Source organism: Oreochromis niloticus, linkage group LG20, assembly GCF_001858045.2.
Source record: "Oreochromis niloticus isolate F11D_XX linkage group LG20, O_niloticus_UMD_NMBU, whole genome shotgun sequence".
Classification (NCBI taxonomy): domain Eukaryota; kingdom Metazoa; phylum Chordata; class Actinopteri; order Cichliformes; family Cichlidae; genus Oreochromis; species Oreochromis niloticus.
In genome coordinates, this window is record NC_031984.2 from 16,649,807 (window position 1) to 16,668,253 (window position 18,447).

Here is an 18,447-nt window from a genome sequence, read left to right on the forward strand (position 1 = left end):
TCATGGCACTTCCGCTTTGACCCTGCTGTTCTGACTGCAGTTAACGGCACAAAGAGCAGTTGAAGCGAATGGTATCGGCCTCTTAAAGACCCAGACTTTTCCTGAATACAGAGGTTACTGTGTCTCCTAAACATAGCCTTGAATCAACTTTTATTTTTTTAGTTATTTTTTTCATTATAATTGTACATTTTAAAACATTGATCTAAATACTGACAGTATATCTAACAGTAGAGAATAATGATAAGTAAGTTGTTGACTGATTCATGTTGATTCCCTCCACATCAGGAATCACTTTCTCTTTATGTAATCAGACAATGAACTTATATTTAACACCCACTTGAAAACTAATCAAATATGTGAACACAAAGACGAAAAAGACAAGTCTGATGTTTTATTCTGAAACCTACAAAGCTCAAAACAAGCATTCAACTAATCAGGATTGCGATTGTGTGGTACAAGATCATATAGCAAGAAATATTAATGACAAAAGTTAGAATATCCATTCACATTTGCAAATGAATTCAAAGACACGTTCTGCTTTATCAGAGCAATACAAAAACAGTTACAACGTTACAATGACAGACTTTTGAGATCTTATTTGGCAAAAATCCACACCCCTTCTGTCAGGAGGAGCTGTCCTTTATTTATAATTTTTTTTTTTAGCTCTGGCACACAGTACATACACTGCCTTTCAGCTGCTTCAAGTAACCAAGATCCATATTACACGGAGTTCATTGTAAAACTGAGGAAACGAACACGCAAAAGTTGCATATGAGCAATGAAAAGCCTTCTGTTATAATGCTTACAGCACACATTTTAAAAAATACTGAATCAGTCACTAAAAAAACAAAACAAAACAAAAAAAACAGACAAAAAGTATATGTACATCCCTGAAAGAAACAGCAAACTCAGAGAGGAGATGGAAAATAAGACGACATTCTGTGCGCTAATAGTTGTGCGAGCATAGTGCTGGGGGGTTTCTGATCTTCACAGCAGTCTTTACCAGTCTGTCACTTCATTTCATCTTACACACTAAAATTACACAAATGAAAAGTCATCACATCATCTCTCTCTCATGTTGCGTCTCAGTCTCCCATACAAACATTTTCTGAATTCATTATTCTATGACAATATAGATTTATTTCTCAATAAATCTGATGGCTTACAAATTTCAGTACATTTTATCTCACAAAAGATAATACTAATGTGTCCGTCGCTGCTGGGTCACAGGCAGATAGCTGCAGCTACATACGCACTACTGTAGTTTTGTAAGAGAGAGATGCCCTTCGGCAGCTTGGTCAAATGGTTAAGGAGTTATTTTCCTATACACAGCTAATCCTTATGTACAGCACAATTATTCACCTGCGATCGGAGCTCGAGCAGAGGCTTACCTTCCTCCTTCGCTGCCCTGCAGCAGCAACACAGTGGAAACATTTTGACATCTCCTGCAAAACATCTTCATATCAAAGGCATGGGTATAAAAGGTAAAACATTAAATAGGTTTAAAACTCATAGTCCTTATCGGCCATGTCGATTGCCCAGGCAAATTTCTCTCTCTGGGTTTTGTTGTAGATCTTCTCAATGGGAATGCCGAACTTCTTGCACCTGGGATTGGAGGAAAGACAGACAGAATAAAAAAAGAAAGACTAGGTGAAATGCAACAAAGGCAGGTCGACAAATAGGCTGATAAAAGAGTCATTTTGTTTCAGTTGATGGCTGCTTTTAGGTCTTGCGAGCTTCCGTTAAGTGCAGTTTTCTTACGCTTCTCTATAATTATGGTTTCAGATCCCCCTTTTCGCTCTCGCTACTTGAGTGTTTCATTTGACAAAAACTATAAAACACAATATAAACAATTTAAAGATGAAGAGATTTGACTTAATTTTTCATACATTCTATACATATTGTGATAGCTTGATTTCACATTGATTTGGCCACAAAAAACATACAATGAAAGTCTGCTGTCACGTCAATACTAATACTGGATTTTATTTTTTGTTACAGTACTGGTAAATTTGCAGCAGTTTGTTGGACATTAGTTGGATATCATTGCAAGAAATTCTCGATGTCTTTGGCTTGGAGACTCTGACTGGGCCGTTTGTACTTGGTTTGCAGGTAATCTAAACAATGTGGCACGAAAGTGCCCATGTGACTCACTGACCAGGAAGGTCTATGAAGAATATTAGAGAGCAAATCAGTTTTCAGCAAACAGAAAACTAGATTCTGTTTTCTAAGAAAAGTTTTACGCACACATTCACAGAACACTGAACTACTCGTGATAGTAAAAAAAAAACAATTCACTCCGGTTACACGGCCCTCGTGTAGGCCTCTCTTTCTACCACAAACTTATCAGTAGAAACACCTCATACCAACTGTCAAGCATGGTGGTGGAGGGGTGATGATTTGGGCTTGTTTTGACCTGGGAACTCAAGTATTCTTGAGGGAGATATCAGGCCATCTGTTCAACAGCTAAAGCTCAGCACAAATATGGGTAATTATTCCAAGCACAGCAGCAAATCTACAAAAAAAAAAAAAAGTCGAGGTGTTGCAACAGACCAGTCAAAGTCCAGACCTCGACCTGAATTAAACACTGTGGTAGGACCTTAGGAGAGCTGTGCAAATGCCCACAAACCTCAATGAACTAAAGCAAAACTAAAGCTGTAAAGAAATGTGTGACAAAGTTTCTTCACAACAATGTAAACGACTGATTAAGTCATACAGAGAACAATTACTTTGAGTTACTGCTGCTAAAGGCGGTTGTTGAGGTGTAGTTTTTGAAAGCTTTCTTTTTCACATCATTGTGATGTGAGACGTCTAGAACAAAGGTACTTAAATGACACACGAAATTTCACAAGCCTGCTGCCTGTGGTAGGACATAAAACATATTTATCCATCCTTTTTTTTTAATCTGTTTATTCAATTCAGGGTCGCAGGAAGGCTGGAGTCTATCCCAGCTGCGTTGGGCTGAAAGGTACACGTTGGACAAGCTGACAGTCAATCATTATGCTCTCATATTATTTCTAATACACACAAACAAACACACAGCTTTTGATTTTGTAGATTTTACAATAAGAAACCAATTACGGTTATCTGAAGGTTAAAGCTTAACATGTTGATCCAATACTCAACAAACTAACAATCACACTTCACACATCTTTACGTGACTGTTGAGGGCAAAGTTAAAAGCATAAAATGTAGCAAGAATGGAGTAGAAGAAGAATAAAGACAAAACGAAACACACTTGATCGGAAAGCTTTGACAAAGATAACTTAATACATATTAAAATACATATGAAGTATTTATACTTCTTCTGCAGTGGGGTACTGTTTATGTAATGGTCTCAAGGGTCTTGTGTGTTATTTGGACTCTCGGTTAACATTAGTGAAAGTGAGTTTCTGTTTAATTTCTGCTGTTGCTGCTTTTAATGTTTAAGGTTTTGATCTTGGTGTTCAACTTTTGACTCCTTGCTTCAGATTTACCATTCAAGTGATTCATTTCTGATTTGTGTTATTATTATATTTTGGTTTCTGTCCTGACTCCCCAGTGTTCTTCAGTCTCATGAGTCATGTGAGTTTCTTGTCTGTGTTTAGCAGGCATCGTTCGGCTTGTGTTGGCCTCTATGTATAAACAGTCCAGCCTCCCTCGACTTCAGCTCAGAATCAGAATCCCGTGTTTCCTGTGAGCTCTTGTAGCTTTACGATTCTCTGTTTATCATTTTGGAACCAGTTTATTTTGAAACTTGTAGATAAAGACTCAATAATGACTTTCCTGGTTAAGTCATCCAAAAGCCAAAGCTGTTACTGAGATATAACAAAATGAGAGAAACCACGATAAACTAGCCAGTGTACCTTCACCTTACCCATTACTCACATATACCATAGTTTACACCACGTTCCCATGCACCACCCTTTATTGGGATCCCCATCCCTTACGCCCTACAACCAAGCAAATCACGGAGGATTCCTGTATCCATTGTGCTTGAAGAGGAGGCTCTCCATAAATAGCTGTGGGGCATCGGTTAAGGAGGGCGGCCCACCGTGTTCCCCCTCTCTGTGGCCAAGTCCCTCCATTCACCCACAGACAGCACCTCATTGCCTTCCCACATGGAGGAAGGAGGGCTGTTTTGCGACGCTCCCTAGCTTTCAGAAACAAACCCCATTGTTCCTCGCGCTCACACGCTTTTCTTCCTCTTATTTTCCTTTTGCAGCAGTTAGCTTTTTGCTTGAGCTGCTCCTTTTCCTACAATGCAAAAGCATTTCCTGCCTTTCTGTCACCAAGGGGAGATATGGACTGCACATGCCCACCCACCCAGAGACCGCCTGACTATTTATCAGCAGGGGGGTTGCTCATAATGTCATAGTATAAAAAAACCACAAACAAACAAACAAAAAAAGACGCTCTGATTAAATAATAATTAACAGCTAATAAACGCAGATACAGAATGTCTTCTGTGCACAATAAATACCATGCCACAGAGATGCGTGGATCCAGGTAATTGAGCTTGGAGGTTCCCAGAGCAATTTGTTTGTTCTCCTCTCTGTCTGTGGCTTGCACCTGGAGTTTCATCAGCTGCTCCTCTATCCTCTGTACAGCTTTACGCTTCACCTCCACAGCCCTTACAAAGAAAAACAAACACAGGGCAGAGAGAAGGAAGAAGACAGATACACAAGATGCAAAGGAAAACAAAGACGGGGGTGTACGAAGGCAGGGAGACAGAGAGAGACGAGGAATTATAACGACAGACTTAAAATGTCCTGGACACCATTTAAACTTTGTTGCTCAGGAGCAAAGATGGTTAAGTAATTAAATAACTGATCAAACTCTCTTGTACTGATTAGCGGTGCTAATATTTTCTTACTTTTTGCTCTTGTCATCATGGGAAGCCTTGTGATCAGCTTTGGCAGCCTTCAGCTGCTTCCTGGCTGCTGACAGTTGAGTTTGTTTCTCATCGATCTACAATCACAACAAATGCGCACAGAGTGAAGTCTAAAACCTGCACCACGAAAGAGTGGATAGCTTTATCTTTAATGGGTACATAAAAATGCCTTATTACCAAGAAAAAATTCTAATGGAGCGATAAATGCAAAACCAGAAACGGTCGTAAAAAACAGACGTTTACCTTGTTCTGAAGATTTTGCATGGACTTCTCAAATGTTTTGGGTGGAGCTCTCTGGTGGTTGCAAAGAATGGCTACGGCCCGGTTGGCTCGGTTGTACGATAGGATCTTTGCTGGGATGCTGTCATCAGCTGTCGATCCAAAAATAACATAAGAGGAAAAGTTGAGAATGATTTAAATTTAAAAGGACCCAAACTTTGCTTTGACTGTCTGCAGGCACAGTAAGGTTTTAGCCAATTTGCTAAATTGCCGCTAACCTGCTGTTATTATAATGTGATATTAAATAATGTAACAAAGTAGTTATTTTTTGAATGGGAAGGCGAAAAGACGTTAAGTGTACAATACTCATGTGAAGGGTTATTATTTCATTTCATTCATTTCATTTATTTGTTCATTTCAGGCATACATATATTGAACATAAAGTGCACAAAACAAAAAACAAACAAAAATTACCTGAAAAGGAGTGGGACGAAGAAAACTTATTAAATCCCACCCCTATACTCACTCATCAACAAAAACAATAAGCTTCCCGCAGCTACGCCCATCGTTGCAAAGCATCATACATATACATACATACATATATATCTACACACACGGACATATATATACATACATACGCGCACACTTTTTTTTTTTTTTTTTTTTTTTTTGAATCCATACCAGCAATGGTAAGAGAACAGACATTACAGAGCACACTAAAACCATCATTGATTATACTGTGACCAGACCAACTGTTTGTAGAGGAATTTAAATCTATGAATATTTTTGCATTGTTTCAGTTGTAAACTCAGACTGTTCCAGATTTTCACACCACATACAGACACACAAAAACCTTTACGGGTTGTTCGAATTCTGGGTAATTTGAATTTTTCGAAGCCTCTCACATTATAACCTCTTTCTCGAATTTCAAATATAGTTTGTAAATTTGCAGGTAGAAGTTTATTAAAGGCTTTGTATAAAATTATGGTTGTATTGTAATTAACCAGATCCTGGAATTTAAGTAACTTTGCCTGAAGAAAGAGTTTGTGAGTATGATCTAGATAACCAGCCTTGTGAATAATACGCAGTGCTCGTTTCTGTACTGTAACTAATGGATTAGTTGTATTTTTATATGTGTTTCCCCACACTTCCACACAATATGTAAAATATGGAAGGACCAGGGTACAGTACAGAGTACGAAGTGCATCTTTATCAAGGTATGGTTTCACTTTGTTCAAAACTGCGAGGCTTCTGGAAATTTTGGTTTTTATGTGTCTGACGTGGGGTTTCCATGAAATTTTATTATCAATTACGACTCCCAAAAATTTGTTTTCACTCACATTATCAATGGGTACACCTTCAATGATAACTGGCAATTCTATATTATATTTTAAATTACCAAACAACATTGCTTTAGTTTTACTTATATTTAATGATAATTTATTTATATCCATCCATTTTTTTATTAATTTTAGCTCCCTGTTTACGATCATTACAAGATCAGTATAATCATCGCTGCTGAAAAATATGTTGGTGTCATCTGCGAACAGTATGAGTTTAAGTACTTGAGAAACATCAAAAATATCATTTATGTATACATTGAAAAGTTTTGGTCCCAACACTGACCCTTGGGGAACACCACATATAATACCAAGTTTCTCTGAGTGGTAATGCCCTATGCTAACATATTGTTCCCGACCCGTTAGGTAACTTTTTAACCAGTTACCAGCTTTCCCTCGAATACCATATCTTTCCAATTTATCCAATATAACATTGCTCTCACAGTTTTAATGAACAGACACATGTATAATAAAATCTGTCTGTCCAGTACAAGCAGACTGGTATACAGCATGAAACTACAGGCTTAAAGTTACCTGTGGGAGAGGAGCAGGAGTCAGTACTTTTGTTTACATGGTGGAAACAATACCTTAATACCCGAACTGTAATGAACATAAACTCCAGAGTCCAGGTGTCACAAACCTTGACTGTAGAAAACAAAATCTCTTCTACAGTCACTGGTCACAACACAGCACAGAAGCCACCAGTTACAAGCTCACATAGACTCTCAGGCCACTTTATTAATCAAACTTGTTCAGCTGCTCGCAAATATCTATTCACCCATGGCAGCAGCTCAGTACATTTAGGAATGTAGACACGGTCAAGTTCAAAGCGAGCGTCAGAACGGGAAAGAAAAGTGATTTAAATGTCTTTGAACCTGGCATACTTGTTGGTGCCAGGCTGGTCTGAGTATCTGAGAAACCTCTGATTTTCTGGGATTTTCCCATAAACCATCTCTAACGGTACAGAGAACTATATGAAAAAGAAAAAATATCCAGTGAGCAGCAGTTCTCTGGGAAAACATGCCTAAGGATTTCATGTCAGAAATTAGAGAAGAATAACCTGAATGCTTGGAGCTGACAGGAAGGAAACAGTAAAAGTTAAAGAACCAGTTGTTATAGCCAAGGTATACAAAAGAGCACCTCTAAAAGCACAACACATTTAAGACTGAAGAAGATGGGCTACACCAGCAGAAGACGACACCGGGTGCCACATCGGCCAGCAAAAAAACACTGAGTCTACAGTCTGCACAGGCTCACCCAAACTGCACAACAGAAGATTGGCTCATCTGATGAGATTTGAGTTCATTCTGTAGGTTCAGAATTTGATGTACATGAAAACACTGATTCATCCTGTCTTATAATAGTTCAGACTGCTGCTGCTGGTGTAATGTTGTGGGATATGTTTTCTTGGCACACTTCAGGCCCCTTAATACCAGCTGAGCATTGTTTAAATGTCACAGCCTGCCTGAGTATTGTTGCTGAATCCATCTAACCCAGCTCCTGTCAGGATAACACACCATGTCACAAAGCTCAGATCATCTCAGTCTGCTTTCTTAAACATAACAAGAAATTCACTGTACTCAAACAATCTCCACCGTCACCAGATCTCAAACCAATAGAGAAACTTTGGAATAAGGTGGAATGGGAGATTTGAGTTATGGATGTGTAACCGACAAATCTGCAACAACTGATGCTGTAATATCAACATGCACCATCTCTGAGGAATGTTTCCAGCACCTGTTGAATCTATATCATGAATAATTAAGGCAGTTGTGAAGGCCAATGAGGGTTAAACCTGAGAGTAGCAAAGAGTACCTAATAAATTGGTCCATCACTATAAATGATAGAGATGGAAGAGACTAGCACTAACTTATTTAATGATGACAATGAGTTGGTCTATGACTGTATGAAGCCGTTTTCACTCACGACAGGTCAGCTCCTTGAGCTGCTGTTGCAGGGTGATGGAGGCGTTATAGGTACGGAAAACTTTGGCTGTAAGTCCATCCATCAGCTCCTGTAAGTGCTTATTTAGAATAGATGTCTGCAGGAAACACCGAAAAGAAGAGGGAACAACAATTAAGGAGGGCAGGTGACTCAAAATTATACAAAGTAGAAATGTAAACAGTTAACGTGAAGGCAGGTATTCTTGTGTGTTTCTCACATTCAGTCTGTCAAAGAGGTCGTCTTCAGGCTGTTTGTTTTCCAGGAACAACTGGAGGTTTTTAAAGACCTGACAGGAAACAACAACACAGATTTACTCAGCCTGAAATCGGTCACTTACATTTAACTCTTAAAACCGTCACCATGGATGCACTGACACATTGTTACCAGCAGAGGGTGTCAGCTTATTTGTGCCCATGATGACAACTGCAGGTGGTTTATGGACTGCAGGTTAGTGCGCTTTGTGTGAGTGCTTTTTAACTGGCATCTCAGAGGAAGTGCAGCCAAATAGACACGACCCAGGCGTGCTGAAGAATTTGCAATTAAAACCGAAACACTCGGTGTGTGTGTGTGTCTGTGTGTGTGTGTCTGTAGTTTGTACACTCTGTTAATAGCAGGAAACAGACCACCCTGTGAGGCAGAGCTGACGGAAAGCTATTTCTTTCTGATCACCTGCCTGTGCAAACTTCCTCCATAGATTAGAACATTTTTATCTCATTAACACTAAATTCCATATCCGTCATTACACAACCAATATCTGCCACAGCACCTATTTCTTCCCTCATTAACTCCTCCCTCTCTCATTTCTTTCCTTACCCTCTTCTCCACGGGTATTTTGTTGTAGTAGCGGATGGAGTCTTTTCCTAAAAAGTCAAACTCCACAACGTACTCCTGGTCGTCCAGCTTGGGGTACAGTTTGATGTGTTCCACTCGTAGCGAGCAGCAGCCAACAGTGTCCGCCGTCTCGCCTTCCTCCTTTTCGTTACCTGCCCTCAGAGCCAGCTACGAGAAAAACACCAAACATCACAAACATAAGCAAAACTTCAGAGCAGAACATTTGGTCAGGATTTATGTAGGCCCTGTTATGAACTGCTGAGCTGTTTGGCATGTAACCCGCCCCCGGCCCACTGACAGTTGGGATAAACTCCATGTCACCCATGTGACTCCGAACAGCATGACTAGTTAAGAAAATGAATGGAGTGGATTTGTTTGAGGTTTAATCTTAGACTTAGTCTAGCAGTGGAACTAAAGAAGGACCCATGATTTGTGTAAATTAACAGTAAATTTAATTTGCTGATACAGACTGGGTAATATGTTAGGAATGAAAGGATACCACCCTGTTTGATGGGAATTAACATTGTCAGCCTAGACAGGGTTGAATTTAAAGACATCCCAAAAACCACAAAGATGCTGGTCTTCTATGGCAAATGCCAATCAGGGTCCACGGTGCCATGCAGGGAGCACAGAGCCCAGCTCACCTTGCCCCTGCACAAAGGATACTGGTCCTACTGATGGGTTAAGGACCTTCTACGGTCAGCAAACATTTTGGTAATGACACGCAGTGATGTGCCATCCTGGAGGAGCTGGACTATCTGTGAAACCTCTGTAGGGTGCAGGTGCCGCCTTATGTAACCAGTAGTGACACTGACCCTAGCCAAAGGGGGAAGGAGACGAGGGGAAGCCGTCTAAGATAACATTTAATTGCTGCAATTTTTATAGATGGAGATGATATGACGTATGATAGGGAGCTAGCCAAAGCAGCAATGTTAAAAAAAGAGAAAATAGACTGAAGCTGGAGGGAAATTCATTCTAATTTGGTGGGGTTTATATCTCAAGTACTAACATCAGGTCTGCCTCCGCACCTGGGCCCACAACTCTGGATGTCTGGAGTGAGACATGAGACGAGGGCTCAGGAATGGCATTGTGGTGGCCTGGAATATGTTCAGCTCTGAATAGGAACTGGTGAGTGACTGACAGCTGTGGAAGACAACACATAAAGGGCATGATGGATGAAAAGAACGAGAACGTAGTGCTTGGAGGCACAGGGAATGTATGAGGTGTGAAATTTAGCTGAATTATCTTCAGGAGTTCACGTCACTTTACACCGATTTCTCTTTTCAACCTACTACTTCTACTAGTTCTACTTCTACTACTTAGATCAAAGCTACTGTAATGTACGTTCTTGTCTATAATCTACTTTATCTATTTATCTCTCTCGATTTTATCACTTGGTGCAGTCTCCATAGTTTTAGTGTATTCTTACTTACCTTGTCTATGAAATACAGCGCCACAGCTCTCTGTCTGATCCTCATCTCTTTTGACTTCCAGTCCTCTCTGTACTGAGCACGGATGCGATCCACACACTTCTTTAAACGCCGGGCAGTTTCATATTTCTGCCAGTCCTTCTCACCCTGCACACACACACACACACACACACACACACACGTAGGTCCCATCAATGGGAAAATGGTAGAAGAAAAAAAAGACTACTGGGGGATAAGGCAGCGAGAGCACGGGTACCTTGATCCTGGAGCTCGGGTTTAACATGATGTACTTGATGGAGCCCTGGATGTTCTCTGTCCAAGATGCTAACCAGGTCACTTTGTTGTCATGTCGAACCTCCTTCCATTTTGTCCCTGGGGGAGGTTTGGGGTGCTTGGAGTCCCTACAGAAAAAGAGCCAGAGTTACCAAACAGGTGCAAAACATGCTGGCACATTTCCCCTGATCTACGTTTGGAGCTTTTCTCACAGTGGAGCTTTGTGCTGATTTACAAGTTTTCCTCAGAGGTACCAAAAATTAAATAACTGATCTTTTTTCTTCAGTGTAAACACCACAGCTATGAGACAATAGTGCAAAGAGAACTGTTAGAGCAAAAAAAATAAAATCCCACCTTCCAGTACGCGGGGGTGAACATGTCCTCCCTGGCTCGTGTTATTGTTTGCACAGATACAGTTTACACTGACAGGAAGACAACCTTTGACACAGTGCCAGAAGCACATGTGTGTGTCAGTGATACATCTGCCATACTGTATATGCGACAGGCAGCACGTACAATCTTTTACCCAGTGTTTTTCTTTAATGGCAACTGACTGCTACAATTTAGTTTTCCCATAAACTCTCACACACATCCCGCCTCCAAAGCAAAAACAGCATCATCTCCACAGTCTGTAAATAAATACGGCAATCACAAAATCAAAAGACAGAAGCACAGATTAACAGAAAACAAGGCAGAGAGGTGGAAAACAAGGCGATCGATGTGGGGTAAATGCCTGTGACCTCCCGACCAAACACTTCATCAACACTCAAAGCCTCATCAGTTACTGCTTATTATATTCTTTCCACATGCACACATCTTCTTATCTTATCCCTGTAACAACAACAGTCTCATCATCTTTCAGACCTCCTCACCTAAAATGGTTTTACAGGGCCACCTTGTGGTAAAGCTCATAACTAAACACAATAACAACATCAACTTGTCTCCAGATTTTATGTTTTTGCTATCCTGCGCCTCTGAAACAGGAACGGTTAAAGATCACAGCAGCTGAGGCGGTGATAACGGTGGCAAAGAGATTTCCTACTTGCTACAGTTAATAATGATGTCTTCAGGTCTGATGCGCCGCTTCAGCATCCCCATCTTTGGATGGTCCCCCCGTCCTCGGAAAAGGCCCGGCGGCTCGATGCGGAAATTCCCGATCCTCTCCTTGTGGTTATCCATGATGCAGAAACCATACTCCTGAAGGAGCCGCTCATTTTCCTCTTTGATTTTCTACAAGATGTATGAAAATATATTGAGAAATCCTGGAGTTCTCAGGGTTGGAAGAGTGCACCTGACTGCAGCAGGCATACCTGTTTCTCCTCTTTAGACATCTGTTTCCGAGCTTCTGACTGGGCCTTGAAGTACTCGCTCATCTCACTGAAGTCACATTTATTCAGGTCAGTAATCACAGACTTCTCTTCTGATGTCATTTCCTAAAATAAAACAGAAGACATGTGAAGCCCCATTTAAATACTTGGAACTTCACACTATCTGCAGAGCCATGTCCATTTCCCTCACCTTCCTCCAGTCTTTAAAGAAGTTCTTCCTAAAGATGTCCTTCGTGGTGTACTCATGATCCAACATTTTGGCAAAAAATGTTGCAACCTCTTCAGCAGAAGCACTCAGCTTCATAGGCTTACCTACAAATACAGGAAATTACATTATTTTAATAAAAAAAAAAAATAAGTCCACAAAAATACGTTTTCTTTAATACAAACTGACTCACCATCATAGTAAAATTTAACTTTGTCTGGCAAGGGTTCGTATGGAGGTGCAAACACTGGACCTTTATGTTCCAGGAAGCGCCATTTGGAGCCGTCGGTATATCTTTCCTCCTCCCACCTAATCATCACAAACAACAACACAACCCAACCAGTGAGAGAGAAAAAAGCTGCACTTTATCTAAGTAAGTGGTTTGTAATTTCCTGAGGAAAAGATCTATTTGTGTCTATAATTAACTCACCATTTCCACTTCTCTTCTTCTTCTTTTTTCACTTTCTTCCCGTCTGTTCCTTTTTTGTCTTTTATCTTCTTTTTGTGCTTTATACCCTAAAAAAATGGATTCAACTAAATAGATCTACAAGGAGACACACAGCAGACGCCCCAACCCAGAATATATTTTTGTCATTACAGTGTATAAAAATGTAAAAAACCTCATCTTCCTCGTCTTCTTCGTACTCGTGTTTCCTCTTTTTGGCCTTTTTGTCGTGTTCCACCTTGACTTTTTTGGGCTTGTATTCATATCTGTAGAAAATTACAGCACTACATGAACAACCAAAGCAGAACTGCAACTACAAGAGTTTTGGATTCATTTGAAAGACACCTACTCTTCATCATCATACTCTTGTCTGGAGCTCTTGTTGTGTTGGGGTGAGGGGTAGAAGCCGTTGTCTTCCTCGGGTTCGCTCTTAATGCCAGCGGGGCTCCTGTCTCTAATTGACACGTCAAAGACATTGAACAGCATTTTAGTAAATGACAACAAAGTAATCACTGATCTTTAGCATAATTATTTCAAGAACAAATAATGGCTGATTCATGAGTACTTTTACTGCATGATGGCTGCAAAAGTCTTGAACCATCCCTCACTTCTTGTTATTTTGCTAGGAAGACGGGAAATGGGTGCAGTGATGGATTGAAATGTGCAGACATAAATGAAACTGCAGACTATAAGGCAAAAACAGGGTTTGTGCAATTCGAATGTGTTTGAAAGTCAATATTTGGTATGACCACATTTATAAAGTCTCTTAGGCAAGTTTTCTTGTAATTTCTTTAAATATTCAAGAATAGTTCTCAAGGCTTATAGAAGATCATTTAAAACTCTTTGTTGGATGTTGGCTAATCCATGACTGACAGTGTTTCTCTCTGCATTTTCTATTTTTCTGCTTTTAACTGTATTAGTAGTGTGTTTTGGGATAAATGGCATGCTGAAAAATAGCATGTGCCAGACTCTTTTCAGATGATATTCCAGGTTGAATCAAAATCTGATGCCATATTACTGTATTCACAATTTTATCAATTTTGATAAGAGCCCCAAAACCACTGGATGCAAAGCTTTTTAGGTCTGTCATGCCTTCTATGTTCTTGTCCAGTTTTCTTAAGGTTTTAAGGAAGCACTGCACGCTATGCTTAAATATGCCAAGTTTCCAGCTAACAGCTCTTTGAGGATCACCTTGCTGGTGCAAAAATACTATTATATGACAGTAATGCATAGACGTTGATTCAGCTAAAGAAATAGGAACAAATGTTTTGGTTCTGTGACTTTGCCAGCAACAAAGTGCCTAATGACACAATTTAAAATTGGAACTCTGCTAACCTGTTGGCTACATATTGCCATAACATACATACGGTCCAGTGAGTTAGGTGCCATTTTCATGCTTGAATGATTCATAGATCAGTGTTAAGTGTCTTACCAAACAAAAAAACATTCCTCTGAAAATGGTCGGGTACAAAGACTGGACTGAAAATGAGTAAAATAGCCAATGTCCAAAGTTAAACTGAAAAACTTTCTGAAATCATGGAAAACTATTGTTCAAGCCTATTTTACCAATGGAAGTAAAATATAAAGAAATGAAGTGTGCTTCAGGACTTCTGCAGAGTCTGTAGTTGCAACAAAGCGATCATGTTTACCTTACATATCCATTTTCCTTCTCCCTTTTAGGCTTCTCTAAATGAAATGATTGAATCTGAGAGAAACGGGAAAATATACAAAACCATGTTAAAACGTATGCCACACCTTTGCCAACTTTAAAAACAAATGTTAAACTTTAGCATATCGTCAGAGTTAACGGAAAACCAGAGGGGCTCTGGGTGCTTGTTAGTGTTTGTTTCTAATGAGGCCAATCTCTCTGGAGGATTTTAGAAACATAAAAAAACCAGGACCAAAAACAATTTGTCACAAAAAATAATGACTCACAATCTTTACTCCAAACACATATAAAGCCTATCATTTAAAGGCATACCGACGACCTATAAACAAACCTTCTCTTCTCTCCTCTTCTCTTTGTCCCTGTCTTTGTGTTTTTCTCTGTGTTTGTCTGAGCTGCTGTCGCTGTGTTTCAGTCTCTCTTTGTCTTTGTCTCTGTGTTTCTTCTCAGAGTGCTCCTTATGCTCACTAGAACACAGGAGACACAAAAGGCAGAGATCAAGCGTAAGAAGTCAGACGAGGTCCGGATGTGCAGACACAGAAGATGCCATCACAAAAAAAACAAAAAACAACCACCGGCAACGTATGCTTATCGTTTTTAATCACACAAAGGCAGAGATGCAGGCTGTCAACAATAACAGACAAAGTAATGATAGCTACTTATGACACACAAAAATAAACCATAGCAAATCCACAATGGTTCCAAGATTGAAAGATTTCATTAAGAAACTTAATTTGAGGTTTCTGTATTTATTTTAGTTAAATCAGCAGTCCCTTATTGAGTCTTTCATATTACTGTGTTTGATACTGACAAAATGAAATTTGGATTTTGTCAGTATCCTCCTCATTTAAAATGCTCCCATAATACCGCAGAAGTGAATACATACCATTACTAAGACTTAACTCTGAAAACCGACTATTTCAAGAGAGTAACGGAGCAGCCAAACATAAAGGCAGCAGTGAATGATGTTTAGCAGATCACCAAACAACCGAGACAAAGAAACAGACATCTTACCTGTTGCTGTGCTTGAATTTCTCTCGCTCCTTGTCTTTTTTGTGATCTTTGTGTCTGTGTTCCTTGTCTTTGTGCTTGTCTTTATGTTTGTGTGTGTCTACAGTACAAGGGAGAAATCAACTTGTTGAGAAGCATCTGAAGATATCAGAACAAAACAAACTTTTTAAATGATTCTTTCACAATTAGCTGTTTGCAATTTCTAGTAATTTCCATAATTTTTCAGTATGTGTCACCTCCAAGGCAACATTCACTTACCAACACTTTATTAGGTACACCTATTCAATTGCTTGTTAATGCAAATATCCAATCAGCCAATCACATGAAAGAATTTATGACCCATTTAGGCAGCATCAAAAAGGTGAAGAAAGGTGAAGTGATTTTTGATGTGGTATGGTTGATGGTGCCAGATGTCCCAGGCATTTCAGAAACTGCTGATCTACTGGGATTTTCCCACACAACCATCTCCAGGTTTACAGAGAGTGGTCCAAAACAATTTCCAGACAGCATCAGTTATCTGGGAGAAATTGTCTTGTTGATACCAGAGATTAGAGTAGAATAGCCAAAGTGCATATAGGAAATCAACAGTAAGTCAAATAACCACTTGTTACAACCAAAATGTGCAGAAGAGCATCTCTCAGCAGCAGAAGACCACACTGGGTGCCACTCCTGTCAGCTAAGAACAGGAAACTGAGGCTAAAATTTGCACAGGATCACCACAATCACCAGATCACAATTCAAAAGAGCACGCTATGGGATGCACACCTGGATGGATATGCAACTTACAAATCTCCAGCATCTCTGATGCCATCATGTCAACATGGGCCAAACTGTCTGAGGAATGTTTCCTGCACGTTGTTGAATCTATACCACGAGAAATGAAGGTAGCTCTGAAGGTAGGGCACAGCCTGCTATTAGCAAAGTGTACCTAATAAAGCGGCAGCTGAGTGTACATGCCTTGGTAAAGCTTAAACAAATCTAGTAAGAAGTGACATCTTAAGGACGAACTGTGCAACAAATGTCCGTTCCCTTACTTCTGGTTTCAAATCTCAGAGAAACACTTTGTCAACAAACATGGAAACACAAAACAAAAATCTCTTAATGCATGCAGAGATACTTGCTATGAGACAATAAGAGACGCAAATCTCCAAAGAAGAACTTGGCTGGCGAGGACTGGAGGGGTAAGTATGTTTCATACGCACCCAGCAAAACATCATTCCTCCACGGGTATTTTCCACATAGATCCATTTTGTTTTCATACACTCCTGCTGCCAGCCAAACGACTAGCCCGTAATGATTCTGCATGTTCTCCTAATATTAAAATGTTTCCTGCTGAGTAAAATCCCCCCTAAGGTAGACCTGAAACAGCCTGATCATCACCTTGTGACTCTCCGTTGTCATGGCAGTTTAATAACAGCATAATCAGCTTTTGTAATATATACCACATTTTAATAAGAAACTAATTTCCCTCTGACAGCTTTGCTTTTCATCAAATAAAGCCTTTAAACAAAAAAGGGTGCTCCCAACTTAAGTGTAATTTAAGTATAATTTGTGCCAAAAAATAAAAAATGTGGATGTTTTTAATAATGCTGTGCAACTTTTTTTTCAGTGTGTGTGAGAGGGCTTTAAGTTTTGTATGAGTATTCCTCGTTAACAGTGCAGATAAAAATCTCTTAAGCAAGGATGGAGGCAGAGCACAGGTGGTGGTGAGATAGGGGCAGGGAGAGGCGATAAGCTCCCAGCTCTCGCCTCCATATCACGGCAGACAGTTGGCTCTGTGCTCGGCGCCCTGCCTGCTTCATACAGAAAAAGAAAATGGCGCAGAGACTAAGTCCTCAGCCCCAATTCGGCCACTTTCGGCTCCAAAATTCGTTGCAATTGCACGCACGTATCGCCAGTCTAAAGCATGCAAAATTTACACGACGCCAGGCCCTTTCGGAATATCCCGTCAGATTAAAAAAACGAGACTGGCAAGTGTGCATTTCAGACCCTCTTTTTGAACAATAGCCGCAAGAGAGTGGAGGAGAAGGGACTTAGTCTCTGGGACGCCATTTCTGTCCTTTAAAAAAACTAACAGTAGACAGGTTCCAGCTGGAAATCAAGAGTCAGAATGAACAAGAAAATCCTCATTAGAGGACCTACCGCTTCCTTTAGATCCGGAATTGACCTGAAAATTGTGAAAAAAATGTTTTTAATATTTCAATTTTAAAAACGCCGGTAAGCTCGCTTATTCAAGTTTCAATAGGAATATGCGCGGAGCCTAGGAATGTGCGTATTTCTGCACAACAAAGAGCCGAGAGAGCACAAAAATGTAAAAGTTTTCTCCTAAAATAAACAGAGCAGCCTAACTTGCGGCGACAGCTAACGTTATTTTGCGCTCATTTCATATCCTGACGGTTAATACTTGCGTTATGTGTGTTATTGCTGAGAGAATTGATCCCCAAACTGTACAGAAGACACTAATTATCGGCCAAAAGCTACCTGGGAGTCTCCGCGTCCGTGGTCTCCGCTCATGGTCAAGTTGTTTTTGTTTGTTACGCAGGTAAAGTTGTTAAGAGCAGACAGCTGTTAAAGGATGCAGTCGCACAGGATGCGAGGCTCGGGGAACCCTCACTGACAGCCTGGAATGGAGTCCCGATGTTTACCGACTGCGCATGCTCAACCCAACCTGGAAGAAGGCTGTGCTTACCTGAACCGCTATCATAACACCAGCTTTACCGGTTGGTGAGGACACTGGACATAAAAGATTCGAAAACTGGAAAATGTGAAGATTTGTAACTTTTAGCTGTTTCATAAGTTTTTACAGCTTTTCCTGTTGGGCTTAAATTTGATAAATATTTGTGTAAAATTACGGAAAAAAGTTCTGTTAGCTCAGTGTGAAC

At 40.1% G+C, this 18,447-nt stretch overlaps 1 protein-coding gene across 1 annotated transcript; it reads right to left on the bottom strand.

Annotated features, from left to right (window-relative positions):
• Nucleotides 1–377: 377 nt before the first annotated feature.
• Nucleotides 378–18,234, bottom strand: top1b (DNA topoisomerase Ib). Its single transcript, XM_003439033.5, has 21 exons — nucleotides 18,047–18,234; nucleotides 17,708–17,732; nucleotides 15,569–15,665; nucleotides 14,889–15,021; nucleotides 14,538–14,593; nucleotides 13,238–13,342; nucleotides 13,064–13,154; nucleotides 12,874–12,959; nucleotides 12,637–12,752; nucleotides 12,429–12,550; nucleotides 12,221–12,343; nucleotides 11,953–12,140; nucleotides 10,894–11,038; nucleotides 10,641–10,784; nucleotides 9,190–9,375; nucleotides 8,594–8,662; nucleotides 8,359–8,473; nucleotides 5,117–5,244; nucleotides 4,856–4,950; nucleotides 4,463–4,612; nucleotides 378–1,605 (listed from the first exon to the last, which is right to left on the bottom strand). The coding sequence occupies exons 1-21, from the start codon at nucleotides 18,077–18,079 to the stop codon at nucleotides 1,503–1,505; spliced, it is 2,310 nt and encodes a 769-aa protein (XP_003439081.1). The 5' UTR covers nucleotides 18,080–18,234; the 3' UTR covers nucleotides 378–1,502.
• Between the last annotated feature and the right edge of the window lie 213 nt (nucleotides 18,235–18,447).